The following is a 26,440-nucleotide window of genomic DNA, read 5'->3' on the forward strand; positions in this document are numbered from 1 at the left end:
CTTCAAATAGTTTCACTCCAGACATTGGCACCAGGTAAGGCACAAGGCTGACAAGCTCTTTCTGCACTCTCACCTGAACCTCTTCTGAGCTGCCTAGGTGGGGGCTCTTTGGTCCAAAGAGGGTTCAGACCTGCTGGGTGTCCAGCGATTCTCCAGGGCATGAGTCCCAAAGAGTAGTCCTTCTATGGACCAATCAAGTCCATAGGGGCACAGGTCAATGCCCCAGGACCAACTTTCCTTTGGTCCCTGTCCAGGTGTGGACCTGCCTTGAGGGTGGTCCACTGAGCTGCCTCCTACCTCAACCCAAATCCTCCCACCCCAGTGGGCCCACCCCTGTCTTCTCACTATAGGGTGCACACCCAGGCAGTGAAAAACAGGAGATTCTGGGGAAGGAAGACAAGGGTGGGCATAATCTAGAAATCTTTAAAGAGTACATGCTGCTAAATACATCAGCTGTCAACGCTGTGTAGGATGTAATGAAGTTTAACCACAACAGTCAGCAGCTAGAAAACGGGGTAGAAAAAGAAAAACAGAAAACAGTCATATGTGCATGCTGCTGGGACATTGATGCAGTGGCGTTTTGTTTTCAGTAACTCTTTCTAAATATCCCTTGTGCCTTCCAGCCATACACCCTTCAGAAGACAGAAAGCAAAATAAACCTTATTTTGGGATTGAAACAGCTGGGCTCTAATCCAGTAACACAGTAATGTCCCGGTTAAAATTAAGCAGCCTCCCCTCCCCTGCCCACCGCACACACACACACACACAAACACAAGGTTGATAATGCAGACTCAAAGTCAGAGTAAGAGCTTCAGGGGCAAAGCTGCCACATCCTGATCTCTGATCAACAAACAGCTTCCAAATGAACTTTCTTACCATGATGCCAAATTTCTGGATGTCCATGAAAGTAAGATCCTATTCCATGTCCCACAAAATGTGGACAGACTTGCAAACCATTCTGATGAGTTATGTGGCTTTAAAAGTGACCAAAAAATATTTAATTAAATTAGGTAAGTTTTTCAGGCATACTAAGATAAAACAAAGTCACGTTAAAATATTCTCTGAAAAAAGAAAAAGTCAGTAATATTTAGAGTCAGATAATAACATTCATATATTTTCATTATGCTGTAACAATTTTAATTTTTGCTGTTACTTGCAACCACTCTCTTTGGATATATGAAGAAAGAAGGTACATATCTATCTAACACAGTCGTTTGAGTCATTTACCTTTGTATAGCATTCAAACAAAGCCACTTTCAGACAACAAATGAGTATGTATACACACATAGTGATTGCCATACATAACCAGGATATATGTGCATATAATGCAGGTCATAAAAACCTGCTGGGTTTTTTTGAGATTTCACAAAAAGACTATAAATTATTCCTGATTGGGGAACCAAAAATAAAACAAATTACAATATAGAAATATGACTTTCTATGGTTCCCTTTTTCTGCTCTATTTCAAAGCGTTATGCATTTTACCAACAGGCACACTCACATGAAAAGCTCAATCTACTTTGTCAGTATTCTTGAAACACTCCAAAACTGTGAGATCATTTGAGAGTTCCATTCAAGACCTGCACCATTAACAAAATTCATAAAGAATGCTTTTTGATCACTGGGATGCTTAAGATAAGCTAGTATTGTGATTCCCAATTCTTAGTGCTTCATTAGTTACTTCATTACATGTATGTAATTAAGTACATTGCATGCACTACATTAGTTACAAGCAAATGTTTTACATTCCATCTGAAACCAAGCACACAGAATCCAACTCTAAAATCTTCATCTACAAGATTGAAAAGTAGTCCTTGAAATCAGCTGAACATGTTTATTTTGGGGAGCATCAGACAAACAAGAATATATACACTATTAAGAATTTATATTTTCATGTGGACAAAGAGCACAATGCCCCTAACCCTAACAACAGATTGGGATTTACAGGACTACTATTTCAATTATTAACAGAACTAAGTTTCTAGATCTCAAACTAGAGTCTCAAACAGACTCTTAGTTTAACATGAACCCAAAGGCTTTCAGCCAGCATCTTTGAGGTCATTCATGTCTATATGTTTTTTTAAATAATTTTAACCATCCCCAGACTTGTAAGACAGCTTCACTTAGACCAGGATGTCACTATAACCAGCAGATGGGCAGCCTCTTATTCAGATTTAATTTTGATGTAACTGTTAGTGCAGAAATAGCTAAGCAATGCATATGTTGAGGACAGGAATGGCAAGTCAAGGTTTTTATCTCTTATGTTGTACTTATGGTTATTTCTGTGGATCTTTGGTGGGCAAGTAATTCTATTTGGTGTTTCCCAAGGTGTTTTTATTTGTGCCACACAGTTTGTGAATAAAAACTGAGGATGAAGAGTGAATACAGGTGGAAGAAAGATTAAATAGGACATAATAATCTAGATTTTTTCATATGAGCAGTTTCTACCAAAACCTATAAATTATGTTACTTCAATCCCAACAAACCTCAATGATTCTAAGAACATTCAATATAAATTATTCTATTTTCTCTTCTTTAAAAAAAAAAATCTAGGTTTTTTTTTTTTTTTTTAAAGGATCCGGCTGATTGGCAGGCATCATGGCTACATCTTAAATGTGTGTTACAATGGCAATCTTCATTTTAATTTCCGATGAGAGGAGAGGAAGAAAGCCCACTCTGAAAAAACACTTGGGGTCCCTCCCCCCATCATACCTCTCGTTCCTCTGCATAAAAGAAGCTGTGCAATTACTAGGTGGCTAAAGATATCTGAGAGCATTCTCTTATAACAATTTACTCCCTGGGTCCTGCTGGAACTTCTGGCTCCAGGAGTATCATAGAATCTATGTGTCATGGATGCAAAGGTTAGAGGATTTCACAGCCAGGTGGAAAAAGGAAAAGAACAGGCCAAATTTCCCCCAGCTGCCTGCTTGAGTACATCTTAATGCCTGACTCCCAGGAGCTGAGTATACACTCCTGTTTGCTTTTCAGAGTATTTTCCTTTTGGATTGGTAGATGGTTTTTAGCACTTACTGCAACTAAGTCAAATAGAATGTCATTAATATTCTTAATTAGTGTTTAAAAGCATTCACTTTCTATTATTTTGGAATAAATGGGGAGCACAAGATTATTTACCTCATTGTAGGGTTTAAATCCAAATTCACAGAGACAACCCAAGTGACCAGTAGTAGCAAATTTCACTCCTCTAATATGAAAGAAAGTACTGGTAACCCTAACTGTGGCATGGGAAGTTGGAGTGTGTCTGCACCCCTTGACTGGCATGCTGGGGAAAATGGAAACAGCAGGGCAGGCAGAAGCACCCAAGTACTCCCGAACACCAGTCACCACAGGCCATGACCCTTTTCTGTGCACAAGAGTTTTCTTGCCCTGAACATTTCACAGATAAAATCTGTCTTCGCTCTGCTGAAACCTACTGAAAAGAACTCTCCTGGTATTAGCTCTTCTGATTTTCTCTAACTAAAAATCCTTTAAGACAGTATGATATCTATTCATGAGCCCAAGCACACTGATGATTTGAGGCATTTTTTATGGAATATTTGGAGAGGGAGAGGAGGATGTATAAAGGTTGTTTATGAACTTACTTTCCTATTATACTGTCTTATTACAATTCGCGTTGCAGTTACAGTTTTTACATGAAAAAGATATCTCTTGCAATGAATTTCATCTTGTGACCATTTTCTTCAGTTTAATTCCTTTTCATGAGGCAGTTATACTCAATTTAAATGTCATCTGGGTAAATTAAATTTTTTAATACTTTTCAACTACTTTTTTTGACTAAAAATACATTCCCCAAGAGGGCAGAGGAGTACTATGTTTAAGTACATGCTCTTATAAAGAAATAAAAACGCACATGAAAATAGATTATTGCCAATTTTACATTAATCCTATAAACAGCACTAATCTCCAAATAGTCACATCTCTAATAAATGATCTCAAATGGCACGCTATTTCATAAGTTATGAAATTTTTCTTTACTGTTTCTAGATATTTATTTTAGGCAGTACTTATGAATGAAGGAATGCACAAATCCAGGGATTCCTTCAATGAAAAGGAATGTTTAAGTACAATTAGTAATATTTTTGAAAGCCAACAACTGTTTTCCAAAAAAGTAGTACATTTTTTTTTGTTTCAAACCAGATCACAAATTACTGTATTTTTCTTACAATAGTGCTGAACTTTTATTTGAGGTTTTCTGTTTCTGAAAAGCAGACATGATGGATTGAAATAAAAGATAATTTATTGCAATGCTTACTTTCATGTGCAGAGAGAAGCAGTATAATTGTAATTTACAGTAGCTGTCAAGAAAAATCCATCACAGATGACATTAAAATGACTTATTTTGCCTGAGCCACTTATTGTTTAAATGTGTGTAATCTAATAGAAAGAGATTATTTTTAAAAAATCTGCTTCATATTGTTCCAAATTAATATCAAAACATATAGTTATGAATTAAACATTAAAAACCATTTATTGATACTTTCATCATGACATTTATAAGTTTAAATTATTTTTGATTGAACTGTCACATATTTATGATACATGAATCTACACATTCACAATATACTCATATGTACAGATTGTATAATCTAGAGATAATTATAAAAATACAGATTTAGAAATATTTTAAAGCAAATGGAGGTACAGTGAGTCTAATAACACTATGACCTAAAGATTACTAGGCATTCCTCACAAAGCAAAAGGGCCCAGAGAGAATTCTTTCCATTAAAACATTTTAGCTGATACTTCTTCAGGGACATTATCTTCTTTAGGTTTCAGAGGAGAATTCCAAAATTTCCTGTAAAGATCTCAAGGTTTTTGATAACATAATACTAATACAAGTTGTTTGTTCTTTTCCTAGTGTATCAGTAGAGATAGGCTATGCAAAAGATGGTGAATATCTTAAAATAAACAAGACCGAGTTGAAAGATGTTTGTAAACCTTTGGTCTATAATGATTTCAAGTACTTTTGGCTTAGAGGTAAATATGGTTTATTTACTTATTCCCCTAAGATTTTGCCAGAATAAGAAAAGGCAAGATAATAGGTGTCCACAAACACTGCTTTAACACATCAGAACAAACATTTGTTAGAATCAGGGCCAGTTTCCTTTCTAGTGGCTGACATAAACCATCTAAATAATGAAATGTATTAGGGTACAAGTAAAAAGTTCATTGTCTGTTATTTTCCACATAGTTTTTTTAAGTGCAGTTGTTGGGACTGATCTGGTTTTCAAAAAAGCTTGTACATGCAAATTCATACTCTGTGAAAACTGACCTTGTATCCAGATAGCTAAAATCCAATGTCACTTTCAATTCTACTCTTCTTCTTCTTCTTCTTCTTTTTTTTTTATGTAGCTAGAATTAATGTAGTGAATATGTAATGAAATGCATTATCCTGCATGGAGATTTATCAGATTTTCCAACTGAATGCTATGCTTTGCTAGTACTAGCTGGAGTTCACCTGCATGTTGGTGTGGCGTGTGGCTCTTTTTTGTAAAGAGTTAAGTCGTACACAAAAAAGGGAACAAAGGTCAGCACCCAGCCGCCACTTGAATGTGAGATTTTTCTTTTTATTCCCCTTGATGTATACTAGGCTCTGTGTTATTAGTCTTAATGATGGAAAATTGTAGTGTTGATACAAATCTTTTTTTCAAAGTAGTAGGCGGGAGCTCCATTTGTTAGTAAGTTTTTTTTGTGACTAAAAGCCATGGACAGTACATTTATGTAGCAGTAAAAGGCCTAGATGCTCTTTCCATAGCAGAGCTAATTATTCCTACTGTGACCTTACTGATCTAGCCTGTTCCTAGTACATCTCATCTGCACGCCTGTTCCTCTGTGTAGATGGTGTCAGAGAATATGAAAAACCCTATAATGAAACCATTTTCATGATGGAGAAAGGCTACTGGAGTTGCACTTGCTACAAAGAGGCTCAATTATATGAGTAATTGTGATAATTTTCTACATTCATAGCCTTCAATGGGGAAAAAAGAATGAGAGCCACAAAGGAAAATTACTTTAACAAGAAAGTACAGAGAGTAAAAATGGAAGAAGAGACAAAAAGGGGAAAAAATAACCAGAAAAAAAGTTTAAAAAATAGATCTGGAGGGAGGAATAGCGAGACAGGGAGAACAACAGAAATGCTCAAAAGCCCATGTGCAGCTGTGTTGCACAATTAAATTGAATTTTTTTTTCTGCAGTTGATGAATGTGACTACTGCAAATGTGCCTCTGTAGTTAGCTATCATTTGTTGTTCCGTGACAGGAAAAGGATAATTACCTCTCAGAGAGAATCAAAGGCTGACATGCCCTTTAGACACAGCCATGAATGCAGAGCTCGATAGAATGCTTGAATAAGAATCTAGTGTTCTCTGCCCCCTTCTACTGAAGAATAAATTTTGTTAAAATGCAAGAGCACCACCAGTAAATTTGTTGAACCCTAGGTGTTCAAAAATATGAGGTGCATCTATCGACTCATCCCATTTGCAAAAATAAAACTGCATTTTGAATTCATTTCTATTATATTCATGGACAGTAAGATAGTGAGATATGCATTAAATTTCTTTTCCCAGTAGGGGTCTGATTCAACATTTCCTATGAAAGAACAGAGAGACACTATCCTTTTTTCCCAGGCTAGTTAGCCTATAATTTAAAACTGTCAAAAACACAATTTTGTTCAAAGTCTTCAATAAAAGCTTCTCAGATATAACCCAAAGAGATTTTACTAAAGTTTGATTCAGACACTGTTACAATATTTTTAAAGCCATAAATACATTTAACTGATATTTTACTGGCTTTTTTCTTAAAGTATTTGAAGGCTTACGAAGAAAAAAAGGCAGCATCTTTTCAAGGTGACTAAGCCTTCCATCCTTTAGACAAATGGGAAGTATTCAATGGTTCATATTAATGAGAACAGTACTTTAAACGATGCTGATGTGATCATCTTTAACAGAACGCATTACTTTAAAATGAAAACATATATTCGGCATGTCTACCTCAAAACAGTTATGGGGGAAAAAAAGACCTAAAAGTAGGCAACAGATTACAAAGAAGTCTTAAATTCAGAAAATATACATACACATACACTCAAAAAGTAAGGATAGAATACGCTGTGAAAAATAAACAATGGTTTACAGGAAAAATGAACCAGACAAAAAAAGAACAGAAGATCACCCTTTCAGGCTATTTGTTAATCTGCCAATTTGAAAGGTAAGGCTTGCTTGAACTAACACTTTATTATCTTCATATCATAGGAATACATTTCACTTCATTCCTTTATAAAATTTAGTTTTTCTCCTGTCTTATTAAAAACCCCAGGGTTGAGATGCTCATCCCCTTCTTAGGTACTCCCTTTCATATTTGGTGTGATTTTGAATAAAGGGAAACTATAGACCAGTACATCAAGCTAAAACAAAAGCAGCCATGTAAATATTGCTTGTTCTTCTATAAGTTTCTTTGCTGACGCTGGTATAATTCACTTTTATAAAACCTTTTTTTTTTTTTTTTATCTTCCAACTCAGGGAACAATATTGCAGCCTGGCAGTTCACATACTGATATCAGACTGAAATGATGGTTCTGAATCATAAAACATGTCATCAACTTTATACCAAGCCACCAATAACCTCTGTACCATTTGCCAACCCTCCCTTTACTTGTCAATGTAAGGCTTACCTGATTGTGTTTCCAATTACAGAGAAGGGAGCCCCTGCTCTGCAAGCTGCAATTGCTTCATCTCTACACCTCCTGGCAACCTCCACTAACTTTTTACCACATTCGTCCACATTGCCCACCAAAAATGTTTCAGAGGTGTCTCCATGGTAGCCATTGTAATAGACCTAAACATAAGCAGAAATTTAAAAATATGTCCTTGTTTAAAAATCTACTATCCTAAAGTATACATTGTATTCATTTATGTATTTAGTAGACTCATGTGTTTTACCCTTCCAGAATTATTCATTTGCCTATCAAAAAAAGAAGAAATAGATATATTGAAATTTGCAGAAACTTAAAAGATGAAGCCATGCAATTATATTGCAAAATTTAAAAACAAATGTGTTAACTAGTATGGTTATTTCAGCATTATGATGAGCAATACTACTGTAATATTTTGATTCCTCACTTTATTTCTGAGAAGACAAAATTACATAAGTAAAAATTAGTGGCCAAAGACCTTGATCTACAATTACCACAGTAGGTTTAGAGAACCAAGGAGTATTTAACATAGTGAAAAGTTCCTTCGAGGTCATGAAGACTTACTTGATCTTGTATTTACCAGTTCTACATTTGAAGTGATATATAATGACAAGAAGAAGTAAGATAGAAATGTTTGTATTATAACAGACAAATAGGATAATTCAGTTCTAAGAACAGAAGTGGTTCCATATAGGAATGAAATGTGTTACGGAAAAATCCTATGTCTAGAAGTGAAATCTTTTTTGTTTGTTTTTTGAGACGGAGTTTCACTCTGTCGCCCAGGCTGGAGTGTAGTGGCTCTATCTCAGCTCACTGCAAGCTCCGCCTCCCGGGTTCCCGCCATTCTCCTGACTCAGCCTCCGGAGTAGCTGGGACTACAGGGGCCTGCCACCACGCCCGGCTAATTTTTTGTATTTTTAATAGAGATGGGGTTTCACCGTAGTCTTGATCTCCTGACCTCGTGATCTGCCCGCCTCGGCCTCCCAAAGTGCTGGGATTACAGGTGTGAGGCACTGCGCCCGGCCAAGAAGTGAAATCTTAATCAAATGTTCCAGATGGCCAAATGTTAACAGAAAGCACTATATATGGATATCTAAAGAATTAGAATATAATAAAACAGGCTTAAAAGCACATTTACAGAAAGTATAATTTTATCATTCTTCAGTGATTCAGAAGCCAAGTAGGATCTTGAAAGATACCAGATTCATTATAAATCAATGATAACCAAGCACTATAGTAAATATAAAAGGCAGAAGCGACTGTTTGGATACTGATCCTTTGATGTAGCATGGAATTTGCTACTTTGCATAAATTTGTCCTATCTAATTACTTTTGACATTTCTCTTGCTCATAAGGTAGAATGTAGAAACTATTATAAAAAAGATGTTTATCTGAGCTTTCAGTCTGTTGTGATACTGAATTAATGTCTTAAATCGTATACTACTCTGCATTTCTTAAAAAAATGCTCTTGTACTGTGTGAAGGAAGCAAGAAAGGTCTTTATTAGATCTTCAGTTTATAATTCAGGAAACTGAGGCACAGATAAGTAACCTGTTTAAGGTTGGTGGCTAATACAGAGGTAGATTCAGGTTAATATGATGGATTATTGGCTTTCAATCGAGTGTTTTCTCTACTATATAAAATTATCTTAATTACCTTGCAACAGAATAGTGTTTTATACATTTACTCCCATTTACAGTCCTTTGCAATCCAGGAAAGTACAAGTTTTCATTTTATACACTTGGCAGTGTTTCACTTTGCTTCATAATTTTTACAATTTTGAAATAGTTTGAAAGTTAATAATGAAACTATTAAGTCTTCAGGAAACTTAGAAAAGGAATAGAGTATTCTCTTTGGACACATTGGAAACAGTAGGGAAGAGTATGCTGATTTCATTCAAAAATTCAAAATTTTATATTCTTGTATTTCATTCAAATACAAGAATGCTATTTCAAAATACAAAATACTATTTCATTCAAAATACAAGAGGCCAGGCGTGTGGCTCACGCCTGTAATCCCAGCACTTTGGGAGGCCAAGGCGGGTGGATCACGAGGTCAGGAGATGGAGACCATCCTGGCTAACATGGTGAAACCCCTTCTCTACTGAAAAAAAAAAAAAAAAAAAAAAACTAGCCGGGCGAAGTGGCGGGCGCCTGTAGTCCCAGCTACTCGGGAGGCTGAGGCAGGAGAATGGCGTGAACCCACCACTGCACTCCAGTCTGGGCGACAGACCGAGACTCCACCTAAAAAAAAAAAAATACAAGAATATAAAATTTGCTAATATAGGCGTAGTCAAGAAGATGTATAAATGAATGTTTGTATAACTGCTTCTTAAGTAAAAATGTACTATTTTTAAAAATCTTTATTCATCTTTTCATATTACTTTTTGCTAGCTTTGAAAATGATTACTTGAGGCTGGGTGCAGTAGCTCACGCCTGCAATCCTTTGGGAGGCTGAGATGAGAGGACTGTATAAGACCAGGAGTTTAAAAACCAGCTTGGGAAACATAGTGAAACCCCATCTCTACAAAATTAAAAAATTAACCAGGTGTGGTGGCACATGCCTGTATTTCTAGCTAAGGTAGAAGGATCACTTGAGCCCAGGAGTTCAAGGTTACAGTAAGCCTTAATGGCACCACTGCACTGCATCCTGAGTGACAGAGCCAGACCCTATCTCTGAAAAAGAAAAAAAAGGAAAGAAAGAAAAGAAAAAGAAAGGGAGGGAGGGAGGGAGGGAGGGAGGGAGGAAGGAAGGAAGGAAGGAAGGAAGGAAGGAAGGAAGGAAGGAAAGAACATCAAAACGACTGCTTGAGACTGGTGCAGTGGCTCACACCCATTCCAGCACTTTGGGAGGTGGGCGGATCACTTGAGGTCAGGAGTTCAAGACCAGCCTGGCCAACATGGTAAAACCCCGCCTCTACTTAAAATACAAAAATTAGCTGGGTGTGGTGGCGCATACCTGTAGTCTCAGTTATTTGGGAGGCTGAGGCAGGAGAATCACTTGAACCCTTAAGGCGGAGTTTGCAGTGAGCTGAGACCTACCACTGCACTCCAGCCTGGGCAACAGAGGGAAACTCCATCTCAAAAAAAAAAAAAAAAAAAAAAATGACTACTTGAAAGATTCACTATATACAGAAATACAATACTTTTGAAAGTCTGTGACAGTCATCTACAATTTCTATTTATACCCACAAACTAGTCTTGTCTTGTACTTCGTTTATTTATTTATTTTTTGAGACAGAGTCTCACTCTGTCACTCAGGCTGGAGTGCAGGGGTGTGATCTCAGCTCACTGCAATCTCTGCTTCCCAGGTTCAAGCAATTCTCCCTGCCTCAGCCTCCTAAGTAGCTGGGATTACAGGCTCCTGCCCCCAAGCCGTGCTAATTTTTACATTTTTAGTATTTTTAGTAGAGATGGGGTTTCGCCATGTTGGCCAGGCTGGTCTTGAACTCCTGACCTCAGGTGATCCACCCGCCTTGGCCTCCCAAAGTGCTGGGATTTCGGGCATGAGCCACTGCGCCTGGTCCTTCATTTATTTAACAAATATTTACTGAGCAACTATCATGGACATTACATTGTCTTTAAGAAAAACATTTTTCAATTTTAAAGGGGGGAAGGAAATCTATTTTCTTGTGATGTATACTAGACATAAATAATTCTAAAATGCAATGAGTATTTTCTGATAGAAATATAGGATCTGATAATGGAGTCCTTCACTTAATAAAATATTTTATAAGAAATGTAATTTGTTAAGATACGGACCTATATGTTTCCTAGATTCCTTCACATTTCTAGACACTTGGAAGTATTTCACTTTGCTTTATAAGTTTTACAATTGTGAAATAATTTGAATGTTAGATACAAAACTGTTTATTAAGTATTCAGGAAACTTAGAAAAGGAATAGAGTATTTTCTTTAGATACACTGGAAACAGTAGGGAAGAGCAGCTGACTTCATTCAAAACATTAAAATGGTAACATTTCATGATACGGTGACTAGATGAGATAATAGATGTAAAACCCTAAAATCAGGTACAATCCAAAATAAAAGTGTCTTATGAAAAGCACTTTATTTTAGGTATGCTTCATAAAATACCTCCTTCCGCATGATTCTAAATTGGAAAGATACCAACAGGATGTATGTGGTGCAAGTGTTCAAGCATTTTAAGTAGGACAAAATGATATAGGAAATAATATCAGCAATAAAAGAATCGTTGGCTATCTCCTCATATGATTGATATGAAGAAAAAAGGTTGAGTTAACTTAACTAAAAATCAGACTGAATTCCACCATTGGATTCCTATTTTTATCTCATTCCCACTCCTACCTAAGTTTCATGGTCTAGTTACTATTCTTAAAAACACTTCCTTATTAATAGAAACTGTATTCCTTGAATGTTGTCATTTCAACTAGTTCTCCTAAGATGTTTAAATTTTGTTTATTTATTTAAAATATATTTGTTAATCATTAGATGTACAGAATTTATTTATAATCTACATAATCCAAAGGTATCATTACAAAATTCTTTAATAAAAAGAAATGTAAAAGTACACATAATCCAAGTCTGAGAATGGTAAAAAGCTAAGAAAATGAGAAAAAGTTACATCTTGTACAATTTGAAGTCCCTATGTTAAATTAGTTAGGCTTGTTACTTAAAAAAAAGGCTATTAACCATTTGGTGAAAACTTAAGTTCAGACAAAAAGCCCTCTGCTTACTTTGAGCACAAGGCTCTCTATACCAGAAATGGAACTCGACGTTACCTTCAGGGATTTTAATAAATCTAGGGAACACTGCTAGCAAAAGAGTTGCTGTCCAAATAGACTGACATACACAGGCCAATGTAGCCCCTAATGACAGAGTAAGATAATGACAGGCCCCACTCAAAATCAGCAGGAAGAGGAAGATCAATCTTGGCAGAGTGAAGGAAAAATGCTGGCTTTCTTCGTGTTAGCTCATCTCATACATATCTAGCTTCAGCAGCTGCCCAGTGCTGTGGTGCTCTGCGTTAACTACACAGTGGATCAATAACAATTACACCTTCTCAAAAACATGACACATAGCAGGATTGGGTTGACATTTCACTTAGGCCAACATTGATCTCAGTGCATCTGATTGCAGCCCTAAATTCAAGTCAGGCCTGGGTTTACTTGGAATAAACACAGAGTTAAAGACAAAAAAGGAAACCAGCTGCTTGCGTCTGGGTCTAGAAGTAAACAGCACTTCCACTGGTGCAGTTCACATTTTCAATCCACTCTTCCTGTTGCTACCAGCAATTCTGAAGTTGATCAAAGACGATTTTTTATATGATTTACTCACTGTGACATCAATGTTGATAATATCTCCATCCTGAAGAGGTCGACTAAAACGTAAACAGAAAAAAAAAAAAGGTGATAGACAGATCTCAATAAAAGTAAAATAAAAATAAATACTTAATGACTACTATCACAAACCCAATGAGTTGCAATGATAATTTGGAGGGAAGGAAGAATACACGGGATAACTAAATCTAATCTTTAACTTATTTCAAAAGATGCACTTCATTTGTTACCTTAATTTTGCCAAGAACCAAAACGAGAGTTGATAAGAAAAATTTGCCACATTTGGATTTTTACCACTTATATGATTAAAATCTAAGAAGTAAAAGACATATGTAATGCACAGCTCCCATCTAGATTACGCACTGCTTTAACAGACATTAAATGGTGGTATTGTGTCCATTTAGAAGTAAAATACTTTAAAATTTCTGTTTTATCATAATCAATTTCAGAAGTTTACTGGTGGGTTTCCATTGAATGATAGTGTCTTTCATCGTATGTTACAGATCTTAGCTTTATGTTTTAGTTTCCAAAGAACAATATGTTATTAAGAAATGAATACCTGTCAGGAATACCATGACAGAGCACGTTGTTTACAGAGGTACAAACAGATTTTGGAAAACCTCCATAGCCTAGAGGTGAGGGATAGGCATTATGACTGATGATTTCCCGATGAACAAGAGCATCTATCTCTTCAGTTGTCATGTCAACCTAAAATGTTAAATAAAGAAATTGTGCAGCAACAATTGAAGACATTTCTTGTATTTATCAACTACGCTATAGCAACAGCACTTCCATGTGAGACTGTATAAATTTACTGTGATAAACTTATGGTACAACATTTGAATTAATTATGATTAGTGTTACAATTCTCAACTGTGCCTCGTGGACAATCATTTGGGCATGTGATGGTGTTATGGACCATTAGGAAATAGAAATGTTAAGCCCTATGATCCTCTAAATCATTTGTGAGTCACTAAATGACATAACTCCCTTTTGGCCTGAGGATTTCAAAATTATGTTCTTCGGCAATTCCTTCCTCTTGCTCAATGGTTGGTGCCCTGGGCTAGCCAGCGCATATGAATAAATGCTCAAAAGGTTCATCAGTTGAACCTTGAAAAACTTGAAAAGTAGGTCAACCCACATCTTTTTATCTCAATAAAACATTACAGGGGTTTTGCAGCAATGGCATAGAAATTACGGTTGATATTTAAAAGAGTGAGTCTAATACATTTTGTAGAGACTTGATTTTAAGTAATCTTGATTTCTTTCATGTCTAAATAAATAAATGTATTTCTAAAAATATTTTTTCCTTACTAAAGGTATTCCAAACGAAATTGCTCCCAAACTAAAAGAAAACTGAAATTGAGTTTTATAAGTATATGAAGACCATTTCCACAAACTCCATAAACATAAATAAAATTCTAAAACAAAAATAAAATCTTTTATTAAAAATTAACCATTTCTTCAGTAATTTTCTTCATTATTTTATATATACATTATGTTTAGTCATGTTGTAAGTTTAGTACACAGAAGATACTGTGAGTGATTTTATCTTTGAATCTCACTTCCTAAATTCTGCCCACCTTTTGGCAGAAAATAGGCTCATATTTTTCTTTTATAATCCTTATATAGAACGGTGCTTCAGATTATTATGAAATAACTAAATGAAAGAACTAAATCATTTTTTTTTTTTTGAGACGGAGTCTCACTCTGTTGCCCAGACTGGAGTGCAGCAGCATGATCTTGGCTCACTGCAACCTCAACCTCCCGGGTTCAAGTGATTCTCCTGCCTCAGCCTCCCAAGTAGCCGGGACTACAGTTGCCCACCACCACGCCTGGCTAATTTTTGTATTTTTAGTAGAGGTGGGGTTTCACCATGTTGGCCAGGCTGGTCTCGAACTCCTGACCTCAAATGACCCACACACCTCGGCCTCCCAAAGTGCTGGGATCACAGGCGTGAGCCACTGTGTCTGGCCTGAAAGAACTAAATCTTGTAGTAGGAAGTTGTATATAATTGCATTGCTGTATTACCTACAGCCTTTTGTATGTGACCTGATCTTTCTTTGCAGGGCAAATGCAAGAAAATAGGAGACAAAGGACAAGGTAGAGCAAATCTTCAGGCACACAGAAATAATGTGGGGAGTACAAGCTGAAACTACAGGCAGGAGTAGGGGGCAAAAATCAAAGCTGTCTGTCATTGATCAACTTGGATAGATTGACTGAGACCAAAGTATCTCTAGAATTCTGCTAGTTAAAATTGAATTTGGGTTTTAAATTACTTCTTGAATAAACACATAAAATAATAAAATTCCTTTTCCCCATCCCAAGGCTTTACTTATTTTTTTTAAAACAAATTAGATGTGTACAAAAGAAGAGTTAAGGAGAAGGAAAAAAAAAGAGGAGTGTTTGTTGCCCCTTATGTAAGTCATCCTGAGGCTTGGTGAGACGCCACCTTTAAACTCTTCCCAGCCAAGAGGAGGACGTGGCGGGCCAGCTGACAAGCCTGATGAAGCCCTTGGATCTGATCTTCATTCTTAACTTCTATGCTGTCTCCCCAGTCTGGTACAATGCCTGTCGTCACATAGTCTGGCTTCTTTATGTGCTTGAGGAAAAAGGATTGAAAACGAAGATCAGAACCCAGCGCATGACAATGGGATCATTTTTTCAGACACAGCCTACTGCTTCATGGAGCTCTGCCCTTCCTGCCGGAGCATCGACCTCCGAAGCCAGCACAACAGACCCTCCAGGCTGCCCCTAGTTCCTTCCCCTGCCCTTTTGAACTTAACATTGCCTGTTAGTGCTGCCTCTGGATGGTCTGTTAACCTTACCATGCTTTGAGTCAAACTGGACTGAAGTAGACTTCTGGTCAAAACAAACAGTAGTTTTCTCTTTTTCCTCCTCCCAACCCGGTTAGAAGCATATTCACCATTGATGAAAAATAGCACCAAGCTTCCAATTCACCAAATGGTTAAGAGCACTTTCGTCTTCTTAACACAAAAATATAATTTATGCAAAAGATAGCTCCCAACACCCTCTCCAAATGAATATATGTAAAAAGGCTGACTGTCAAGTTCCCTAAAGCCTATTACGTATACACTTTTCTTACATGTTGCAACCATACTCACACTGAGAGGCTAGAATAAAATGAAACAAGTTTTATTCTTCAAGTACATAAAAATTACCTAAAACATTTCCATTATTTGTCAAGAGTAAACAAAAAGCCACCCCAAAACTCAAGACGTGCAACCCTGATCACTTTTGCAGACCATTCTCCACCATGGGCAGTATTCAGAAAATAAATGCCATCTTACACACAGAGCTTCTTTCAGTCCCAAGGTTTTGCACAGCTCTTTACAAACTATTTATAGTTTATAATGCATTACAAACTATAAGCATTGTTGGACAGTCCGCAGTAAGGCTCCACAGCAGTTTGGGACAGGAAGCTGAGGGAGATAACACTATTCAATTGAAACACCACAGCAGCTCTGGAAGGGCTGAGGTTAGGGCTCTCCTCTTTGTGAAGCCTGTCCTGCAGGAGTTACAGTTCTTCACTTACTCCCTTGTTCAGATGGGTTTTCTGATACAGGTAACACTACTGCCTGGTTTGCCACAGCTGAGCTCCGAAGGAACATCTACTCTCCCACAGCTACACCACGAATGCCCACAAATGCTCACCAGGTCTCCCCCACAGAGCCTGTGTTCTTGTCTCCACTCTGCTCTGTGATCTGGCAAGGTTATAACTCGCAGGCAGAAGGGCTATTGGGTTGTCACGCTGAAATTGACTGAAATGGCTAAAACAATACAATTCACCTCACCAGAGATTTATCTTTTCTTCTAAGGAAAAAAAGTGTCAATTTTGTGACTAATACCAAATTCTCACTCTCACTGTGACAGGCCAGGGAATACATCCTGGTGGCCTTTCTGTGTCATCGGCCTTTGCCATAAAAGTGGGCCACTCATCTTCAGAAGTATAACATACTAAATGTGGGCTCACTGTAAAAAAAATTCATAAAAGGGAGAAAGCAGATGATTTTTGTGACCAATCTGTATTTCTTTAGCTATTCTCCTTCTTCCTCAAGGGCTTGCTCGCACATTCCCTTCATATTACATTTTGAAAAATGGATAGATCGCCTTTCCACCGAACTGCAATCTCTGAAAAAAAACCAAAAAAACCAAGACTGCTCTGAGACATATTTTATTTAATTTAGTCTAAAAGACGATTCAAAGACACCAGCATCAATAACAAGGAAAGTATAAGAACAGGCTTAAAAAAGCTAGTATGTTAGTTTTAAGTTATCTCTTTTGAATCATCACAATTTTATAGTTTTTTTTCTCTAAAACAGAAAACTACATACATATAGTTTTACCTTCATGTTAGAAATTTAATATAGAAAATTTCATGTTAGAACTTTTAATTCTAAATACACGAAGCAATTGAAAGCTTAGAGCTTTATTTTAAAAAATTAATGCTATAGAACTGTAGGATATTAAAACTTCTCAAATCACAGTTTTAGATCACAAACCTAGTTTGAAAATGAAAACCCAAATGGCTCAGAAATCAAAGGTGCAAAAATATTTGATCACTTCTGCAGTCAACTTTTATCTTGGCTGGAAAAAGCAGCAGATAATAGGCAATACAGTACCTTAGGAACTGGATGAGCTGAAGAAACTGCAGCCGGCAAAACTATACTGTGTGAAATATCTCTTTGTCTCCGAAAAAAGAAATTTCTTCTTTGTTGACGGCTTGACTGCTTGTGTAAGTAGATATGATTGAGTGGTGAAGAGAAAATCCTATGAGAACCTGTGAGCAGAAATAGACATATTCTAAGTAAAAAACCAACGTAACACAGTGCTCCACTTTAAGATGTTGTGGCGTTGCCTATTAAATCATTATTCTAATACCTTATTGACTGAAAAAGGAAAAGCCCCAAATAGAAAGGAAAGCAGTGGTATTCTGAGTTCTAGTACAATAGTAACAGTGTATTTATTAGCTAATACTATGTTTACATAAATGCGTGACAATGGTAAACGGGAAACAGACATACAGAAACATCTGCTAAGCACCAGGGCTGTAAAAAGAACAATTTCTGCTGTGATGCCTTATGTGGCAATGTCCAAGACGACCCTAGATTCAGGGTACTGTTTTGATGGCTTTATACTCTGTAAAGCCGTTTTCCTTTCAAGAATCACAGACAAATTGCCAGCTGCACTTTTTGCCCTCCATAGGATTACTACTCTGTGTTAAGTTCACGTGCAGTGAGGCATTATACTGAAATTCATTGTGATGAATGTTCAAGTCAGATAAAGACTAAATAGCAAAAATGTAAGTATAACACTGAAAGAAAATGAATATAGGGTTCAAAATACTCACAACAGGAATTTAGAAATATCTATCAAAATTTTAAATGCACATATCCTTTGACTCAGCAGTTCATCTCCTAGGACTTTATCCTGCAGACACTATGCAATGATGGATGTATGAAGATGTATCGTCATGGCAGCATTATTTGTGGTAGAAAGAAGTGGGAAACAACTCAAATGTTTCCAAATAGGAAATACCAGTAGGGGACTGATTAAATATATTATGGTATACTTACAGAAAATTCTGGAGCTATTAAAAAGAATAGGCTAAATCATCATCTCTATGTGTTGATATGGAAAGAGGTCACGATACACTGTTAGGAAAAAAGTGAATGCTTAACAAATACATATAAAAAACCCATTAATGTAAAAGGAGCTTATACATTTATATAAGCTTGCACATGCCCATACAATTTCTGGAAATTAATATTCATAAACAGTAGCTCTTTCTGTGGCATGTGGTTGGGGCTAGAGGTAGAGAGGAAGACTTTTTTTTTTTTCTTTGAGACAAGGTCTTGCTCTGTCACCCAGGCTAAAGCACAGTGGTGCGATCATGGTTCACTGCAGTCTTGGATTCTCAGGCTCAAGGAATCCTCCCACTTCATCCTCGAGTAGCTGGAACCACAGGCACATGCTACCACGCCTGGCTAATTTTTGTATTTTTTGTAGAGACAGGGTCTTGCTGTGTGGCCCAGGCTGGTTTTAAACTCCTGGGCTCAAGCGACCCTCCCACCTCGGCCTCCCAAAGTGTTGAGGTTACAGGTGTGAGCTACTGCATCCAGCCAGGAAGACATTTTGATTCATTTTATTTCATTACTTTCATATTTAGAACAATCTTGTTTTGTTTGTTTGCTTGCTTGTTTTTTGGGGTTTTTTTGAGATGGAGTCTCACTCTGTCGCCTAGGCTGGAGTACAGTGGCTCGATCTTGGCTCACTGCAACCTCTGCCTCCCAGGTTCAAGCAATTCTCCTGCCTCAGCCTCCAGAGTAGCTGGGACTGCAGGGGCGCACCACCAGGTCTGGCTAATTTTTTTGTATTTTTAGTAGAGACGGGGTTTCACCATGTTGGCCATGCTGGTCTCAATGTCCTGACCTCATGATCTGCCCGCCTCGGAATCCCAAAGTGCTGGGATTACGGGCGTGAGCCACTGCGCCCAGCCAGACAATAGTTTTAAAAGTCCCCAACAGGTCACAACTACATGGCAGGGGTCAGAAAACTACAGCTCAAAGGCCAAATCTGGCCTGCTGACTGTTTTAATATAGCACAAAACCTAAAAATGGTTTTTACATTTATTAATGGTTGAAAAAAACTTTTTAACCCAATATTTTGTAATACATGAAATTCAAATCTTGGTGCCCATAAATAAAAGGTTTATTGGACCACAGCTACCCTCATTTGCTTACAAATGTCTATGGTGGGTTTTGAGCTACAGTGGTAGTTGAGTAGTTGTGAACATGTGTTCCACAGAGCCTAAAAAATGTACTCTTTGGCCCTCTACAGGAGACATTTGCTGAATCCTGGTCTAGAGCAGTAGTCCTCAAAATGAGGCTCACAGACCAGCACTATAATGTCACATAGAAAAAAGATGCAAGCCTGGGTGCGGCGGCTCATGCCTGTAATCCCACACCTCGTTTCTACTAAAATTATAAAAATTAGCTGGGCATGGTGACGCAAGCCTGTAATCCCAGCTACTTGGGAGGCTGAGGCTGGAGAATTGCTTGAACCCAGGAGGCAGAGGTTGCAGTGAGCCAAGATCGCGCCACTGCACTCCAGCCTGGGTGACAGAGAAAGGCTCCGTCTCAAAAAAAAAAAAAAGAAAGAAAGAAAAGAAGAAAGAAAAAGAAAAAAAGATGCAAAATCTTGGGCCCCGTATCAATCTACAAACATAGAAATTGGTGATGGAGGCGGGCAATCTGTGCCTTAACCAGCCCTCAGGGTAGTCCTGATGCACACGAAGCTTGAGAACTACTGGCCTAGAGTAACATTTCAGCTGTGAAACATAATGAAAACGTGAATTGCAGGTAAGTACTGGCTTCAAAACTCTGGATATCTAATTGACTTGGGGAAAGTTACTGATGCAAACAAACCGCAATGGTCAGTGATTCAGGGTGATAGGCTTCACTCAATTATGTTCCTCCTTAAAGTGGACTGTAATATTGTTGAATCTAACTTAGAGAGGTGTTTTGGGTACTATTGTAAACAATTTCAAGTACCAGACAAAATGTCAATAATATCATTTCTTTAAAAAGAAGTTGCAAAACTCAGGTCCAGTGGCACATACATGTAGTCCCAGCTACTCTGGAGAGCAGCTGATGCGGGATTGCTTACACCCAGGAGTTTGAGACTAGCTTGGGCAACAAAGCAAGACTCCTGTCTCTCTAAAAAAAAAAAGTTGCTTGATAGAGGCAGATATGTATTCTGTAAAGTTTTTAAAGTATAATATTTTCCAAATGACAATACCACCAACCCTAGTATCGTCAACTGATATATGAGGGACAGGGTAGTATCCTAGGAAAAGCAGACAGTTGGAAAGTAGAAGCCTGGACTTTTGTTTCAGCTCTACCACTTATTAGCTGTGTGGCCCTGCACAATTTCTTCATTTCAGTCTCAGGTGAGAATTAATTGAAATAAGAAATATGAAAGTGCCTTGCATTTAGAAGATACCCAATAAATAATAGTTCTTTCAAGAATACATAAAAACCTAATACATAATCCCAGTGCTTTGGGAGGCCAAAGTGGGAGGATCGTGAGATCTTATCTCTACAAAAAATAAAAAAATTAGCCAGATGTGGTGGCTTGGGCCACCAGCTACTGTAGTCCAGCTACTCAGAAGTTCAGCTACTCAGGAGTCAGTCCAGCTACTCAGGAGTCTAACTACTCAGGAGGCTGAGGCAGGAGAATCACTTGAGCCCTAGAGTCTGACATTGCACTGAGCTATGATCACACCACTGCACTCCAGCCTGGGCAACAGAGTAAGATCCTGTCTCAAAAAATAAAAAAATAAAAAATAAAATTAAAAAAAGACTACATAAAAAATAAAATGGGAAGGAAAACAGGGCTCAAGTATAGTTTCTAATACTGAACACTTATTATGTCTCAATTACTGTACTAGGCACTTTACATATGTTAGCTCATTAATCTTCACAGAAACTGTATGAACTGTGAACTGTTATTACTCCATGTCACAGTTGAAAATACTGAGGCACACAAAGGAACATGCAGTAAGTCCCAAAGCTGAGAGGGAAAGCAGGCTAAGTTGTCTCTACAAAATATATTACTTCTCTCACAGGCATGAGAAAAACTGGAGCTAAAACACAGGGAAACACCCAGAAAATTTAAAAGTCATCATAAAACTATTGTTACTACTACTATTAAGTTATTTTTCCAAAAGCAGTGATGGGTTGACCTAATCCATCCACTACCTCAAACCAAGCTGCCTTCGCTGACCAAACACACGCTTCGGGGAGGTGGCTGCCAGAACTATTAGTTGGACAGTCTGTGAATATGAAATGGAAATTTTGGAAAGACTCAGGTGGACTCGATCTGTGATTCCACCTCCCTAATTGCATTGCTAGGCAGGACCACATACAAGACACAAACTCACAAGTGTTTCCCTTCTGAGGAAAGTATTATAATTACTATTAATAATGATAATACTAATATAAACTCACAAGTGTTTCCCTTCTTAGGAAAGTATTATAATTACTATTAATAATGATAATACTAATATAAATACTAATAATAACAATGGTTAAAATTTAATAGACATTTAGATTAAGCTCAGTGCTAGGTGCTCTACATACATTATCTCTTACCAGCTGTCATTAGGCAGGTAGCTGTTAACATCACTGCTTTATAGATGAGGAACTAAGGCTCACATGTCTGGTAATCAATGACCTGGCCCCAAGCTTAATCCTCTAAGTCCAAATCCAGTGCTGTGTCTGCCATTCCAGTTGCCTCTCAGCAGTGTGCAGGGGCTCTATGAGTTCTATTCGCTAGTGTGTTTTGTTATATAATGTATTATTTCAGGGATTAGATTTCAAGGTCAGTTTTTTAATCATGAAAAACGTACATATCATGTAACTAGTTAGCATTTAGAATGAAGACACTTTTCATGAAAATTCTTAGAAATGATCCAATTGGGAGGCACTATGGTAGTGAAAACAGCATGAGCTTGGAGGTCAAACAGGTGTGAGTTACCAAAACTTCTGAGACTCATTTTCTTCACTATTACATGGAAGTAGTAGTGTTCTCTCTACCACGAGCTGATGCGAGCATTTGCTAAGACAAGATAAATAGATAAACCATCTTTTAAAAAATAGGTGCTCCATAAATCCTCCTTTCTTTTCCTTTTCCTTCTCTACTCTTCAACATGTTTACCTGAGGGGTCTCTAAATGCCTTCATTCATTCAACAACTACTTAATGAACTCATTGCATGTGCCATGCTCTGGATTAGAGAATTCAGTGGTGAATGAGGTAACAAGGTCCCTACTCTCAGGGAGCTTACATCCTTGTAGTGGGAGGCAGACATAGACAAATCAACAAATGCATTTGATTACATCAGATAGTGCTATGCATGATGAAAAAAGAACCAAAGTGGCATAGCATTGGACAGAAAGTTCTACCCCTGGTCCTGCTAAGAGCTATGTGATCTTGAGCAATAACAATAACAGTCGACACTGACTGACCAAGAGCTTACTGGTGCCAAGCTCGGTGCTGAGTACTTCAAAGACATTACCCTCTGAGATGCAGAAGCTCAGTAAAATGAGAGAGTTGGGCTTCACAATCTTTGAGGTCCCTTCGGCTCTGAAATGTGTGCCTTCATTCAGCACCATCTGATTGTCATGCTACATCCCAGGCATCGGGAAGAGTAGCCTCTGATCAATTTTAGGACTCATGAAGATTTTTTTCAATGTGGTTGATTACATGAAAGATCATCTTTATCAGTGTTATCAAGTTCAAGTACACAGTCATTATAGGGGGAATCTTTTCTATGTACTTAAACTTGAAGCATGAAGTCATCAGGCCTCTAAGACTAGGATATCTGGATGAGGCTTTTGAGACATTCACTTTTAGGATGAACAGTGTTGCCAAGGTACCTGCCCTGTCAAATGACAGCCTCACTGCCGAAAAGATGCAGACACACCCACACATGACTGGATGGTAAAATTCGAAATGTCAGGAACACAGCCTGAACATATCCAATCTGTTGACAATTATGGTTCTACACTGTATTCAGCAATTTCACTTTCATAAGACACTTTTGTATTTGAAACGAATTCTTTTCTTTCAATCTGATAAAAGACACCCTTATAAATGTTGTCACAAGGCAACAGGATAATAAGGTGCCATACTGTGTTTATTCCACTAACCACTCATTACAAATGATTCCATCTTTTTATTAGAAATAAAATCTGGTGTTTTCACAGGTGAAATGAAGAAATGGGCATAAGTCATGGTACCTTTAGAAGATAATGGTCCTCCAATTAGCCTGGCAAAGAAAGAGGGGTGGGCCCTCAACTTTGTTTATCATAATATAAATAAGTAGTAAATTTTCTAAATGCTGAATGAGCAAAATTAAAATCCCCAGTATCCATTATATTCAGGGTCACAGAAAGGATACCCAAACTACAGTAACTAATGTAGAACAATGTAGAAATGGTCTCTTGAATTTCCTATATATAATTCATTTCTTGACAAAAGCACTGCTGATACCTTATAACTACATCTAATTTCCAACTTGCTACCACCAATATTACAACAAATTTGATGCATGATGACCATCTTCAGAGACAGAAATGGCCCCTCTGTCTCCCACACACTATCATTCATTCAGGATTCACTGCACACTGTGTTTTGGTAAAGCTATTTGGGGAAACAAGACTCAAGTGTGTACTAATTACTACAAGGGGCAAGTGGACTAATCTGATATTTTAGAGACACCAGTGGGAAATCACAAGAAACCTCAGGGGAGTAGAAGAGCCCAGAACAGCGAGGAGTTGCTTTGTACTAATTTGATCTTGTAAGAGATGATCGTATTATTGTTACTGGTGATGACCAAACAGCAACTCTATATAGGGTTTTCTTAGGCAGTAAATCTATATGTTATTTGTTATGAATACTAGAATATTTATTGTTATCAAAGGTAATAATAAGACTTATTTTTAGTGTTACAAAAATTCTATCAGCACCTAGTCTGAGTTGAACGCTGAAAATTATAGGTAACTGCTTCCTGCACTCCATGGAAGAACACACTGTGCAGCCTGAATGTCTCTTGAAATTGTTCTGTGTCCTCTGGATCCTGCAGCACATTTTTTCATATTTGAAATCTGTATTTGGAATGTAAATCTAGGTTATGGTTTTAAATATTTTCATATTCAGTAATAACATCCACTTCTAAAAGCTGCATTTTATTTTCCTTTGTAGATTAAGCCTGAAGGTGGGATTATAGAATTCAAGTATGATGGAGGGAGGAATGCATTTTAAATAACTAATGTTGCTGCACACAATATGCCCTATATTTATTGGCCTCTTACTCAGGGTCCATTTTAATTGTTATCTGCTCATGCATCCTATACTACATAATGAAATGCTTCCATTTCACCCACTGAGCCCTGGGTTTTCATGTGCACCTTTACTAATGACCCTTAATTAAGCTGATTTTATCCCTGAAAATGTGAGTTTTCTTTTGGTCAACAAGTATTTTTAAGGAGAGGTCTGAATGAACTTTCAAAGAGACATTTAAAATGCTTATTACTTTAAGCAGTTGTAAAACTGAACAAAGTACATTTGTACTCAAGTGTGGGCTACCAACACACATATTTTTCATTGTATGTTTCCAGGAAAGCACTTTCACCCTGCAGTGTGCCATCAATCCTCAGTTACGTTACACTGCAGAGGTATCAAATATCTGGGTAGAAAACAACACAATAAAGTAGCTTGGCACTACTTTACATTAGCTACCAATGTCAACCAGAGATAATATGTGATTTAAAAGACACCCTGTAAAATGTCTTACTGAATATATTTTTTTCATAATGATCAGTAAATGCCAAAGTCTAGTAACAAAACTATTATTTATAGCATGTTAACATCTAATTGATTTTACAAATGGAGGCAATTATTTTGGATGAAGAGAGGAATGCTTGCCAGATTTAAATGATTTATGATTACCAAGAGAGAAAAACAACGTTTTGCTAATTCATTTTCAAATATGATTCTTACATTCATTGATGATTTTAATTTTAAACCAAATGATTTGCTTAATAATATATTAATTTTAACAACAAAAAAATCCCAATTTACTTTGTGACAGCAATCTGATACATTTTTAACTGTTGAAAAATGTTGCCTCCTACAGTAAGCTCAGAAGGGATGGTAGCATAGGAATATATTTTCCAGGTGCTGATTTAGACCCACAGAAAGATTACACTTCATGAACTCCAACCAATTACTCAGGGTAGGAGCACAGGCTCTTACAGCGCGGTGTGCTTCAAGTCCACAAGAACACTGCAGATACAACCATGCCTTATATTTCTTGACCTAAAACACTGACTGATTGCTTAACAGGTTTCATAACGTGTACAAATGTTGCTAAAGAAAAATTAAATAGTCTGCATCACTCGATATAACTTTTATTGATTTTTATAATCTAGTACTAAGGTGTATGTTTCAAAATAAATGAGAAAGATTGAAGGTTCCTTCCCATCTCCAGGCAACTTAAAGCAGAAGGGAGGCTCACATTTCACAAGAAATAACCTGTGCATTTGTTGAGGGAAAAAAAACCACATGCACTACTAGGAAATGCCCCAGGCTGAAGCAGATACTGACTGCACAAAGCTAAAGGAAAAGAACCCTTGAAACTAAACAAAAGCAAATTCATCTGTTGACAGATGTTGATTACATCAAGGCAACAAGGAACTCCCCCAATTTCCAATTTTTTAAAACAATTAATACAGTCTACAATATGCACAATAAGGACAAAGTTAAGTTTTTTAACTTATCATAATAAATGTTAGTAAACTTGTTTTAAAAGAGTTCCAGTTCAGTTACAAACTA

The 26,440-nt window shown here is 37.2% G+C and overlaps 1 protein-coding gene across 1 annotated transcript in view; it reads right to left on the minus strand.

The window, feature by feature from the left end:
* Positions 1 to 26,440, minus strand: part of METAP1D (methionyl aminopeptidase type 1D, mitochondrial) — a 91,515-nt gene that overhangs the window by 3,660 nt on the left and 61,415 nt on the right. Inside the window, 6 exon segments of the mRNA XM_033231128.1 lie at positions 877 to 974; positions 7,684 to 7,847; positions 13,019 to 13,061; positions 13,580 to 13,728; positions 15,473 to 15,622; positions 17,664 to 17,821. Of these exon segments, the coding sequence (XP_033087019.1) occupies positions 877 to 974; positions 7,684 to 7,847; positions 13,019 to 13,061; positions 13,580 to 13,728; positions 15,473 to 15,622; positions 17,664 to 17,821 (762 nt within the window).

This window comes from Trachypithecus francoisi, unplaced genomic scaffold (assembly GCF_009764315.1).
Source record: "Trachypithecus francoisi isolate TF-2019V2 unplaced genomic scaffold, Tfra_2.0 Lachesis_group13, whole genome shotgun sequence".
NCBI lineage: Eukaryota > Metazoa > Chordata > Mammalia > Primates > Cercopithecidae > Trachypithecus > Trachypithecus francoisi.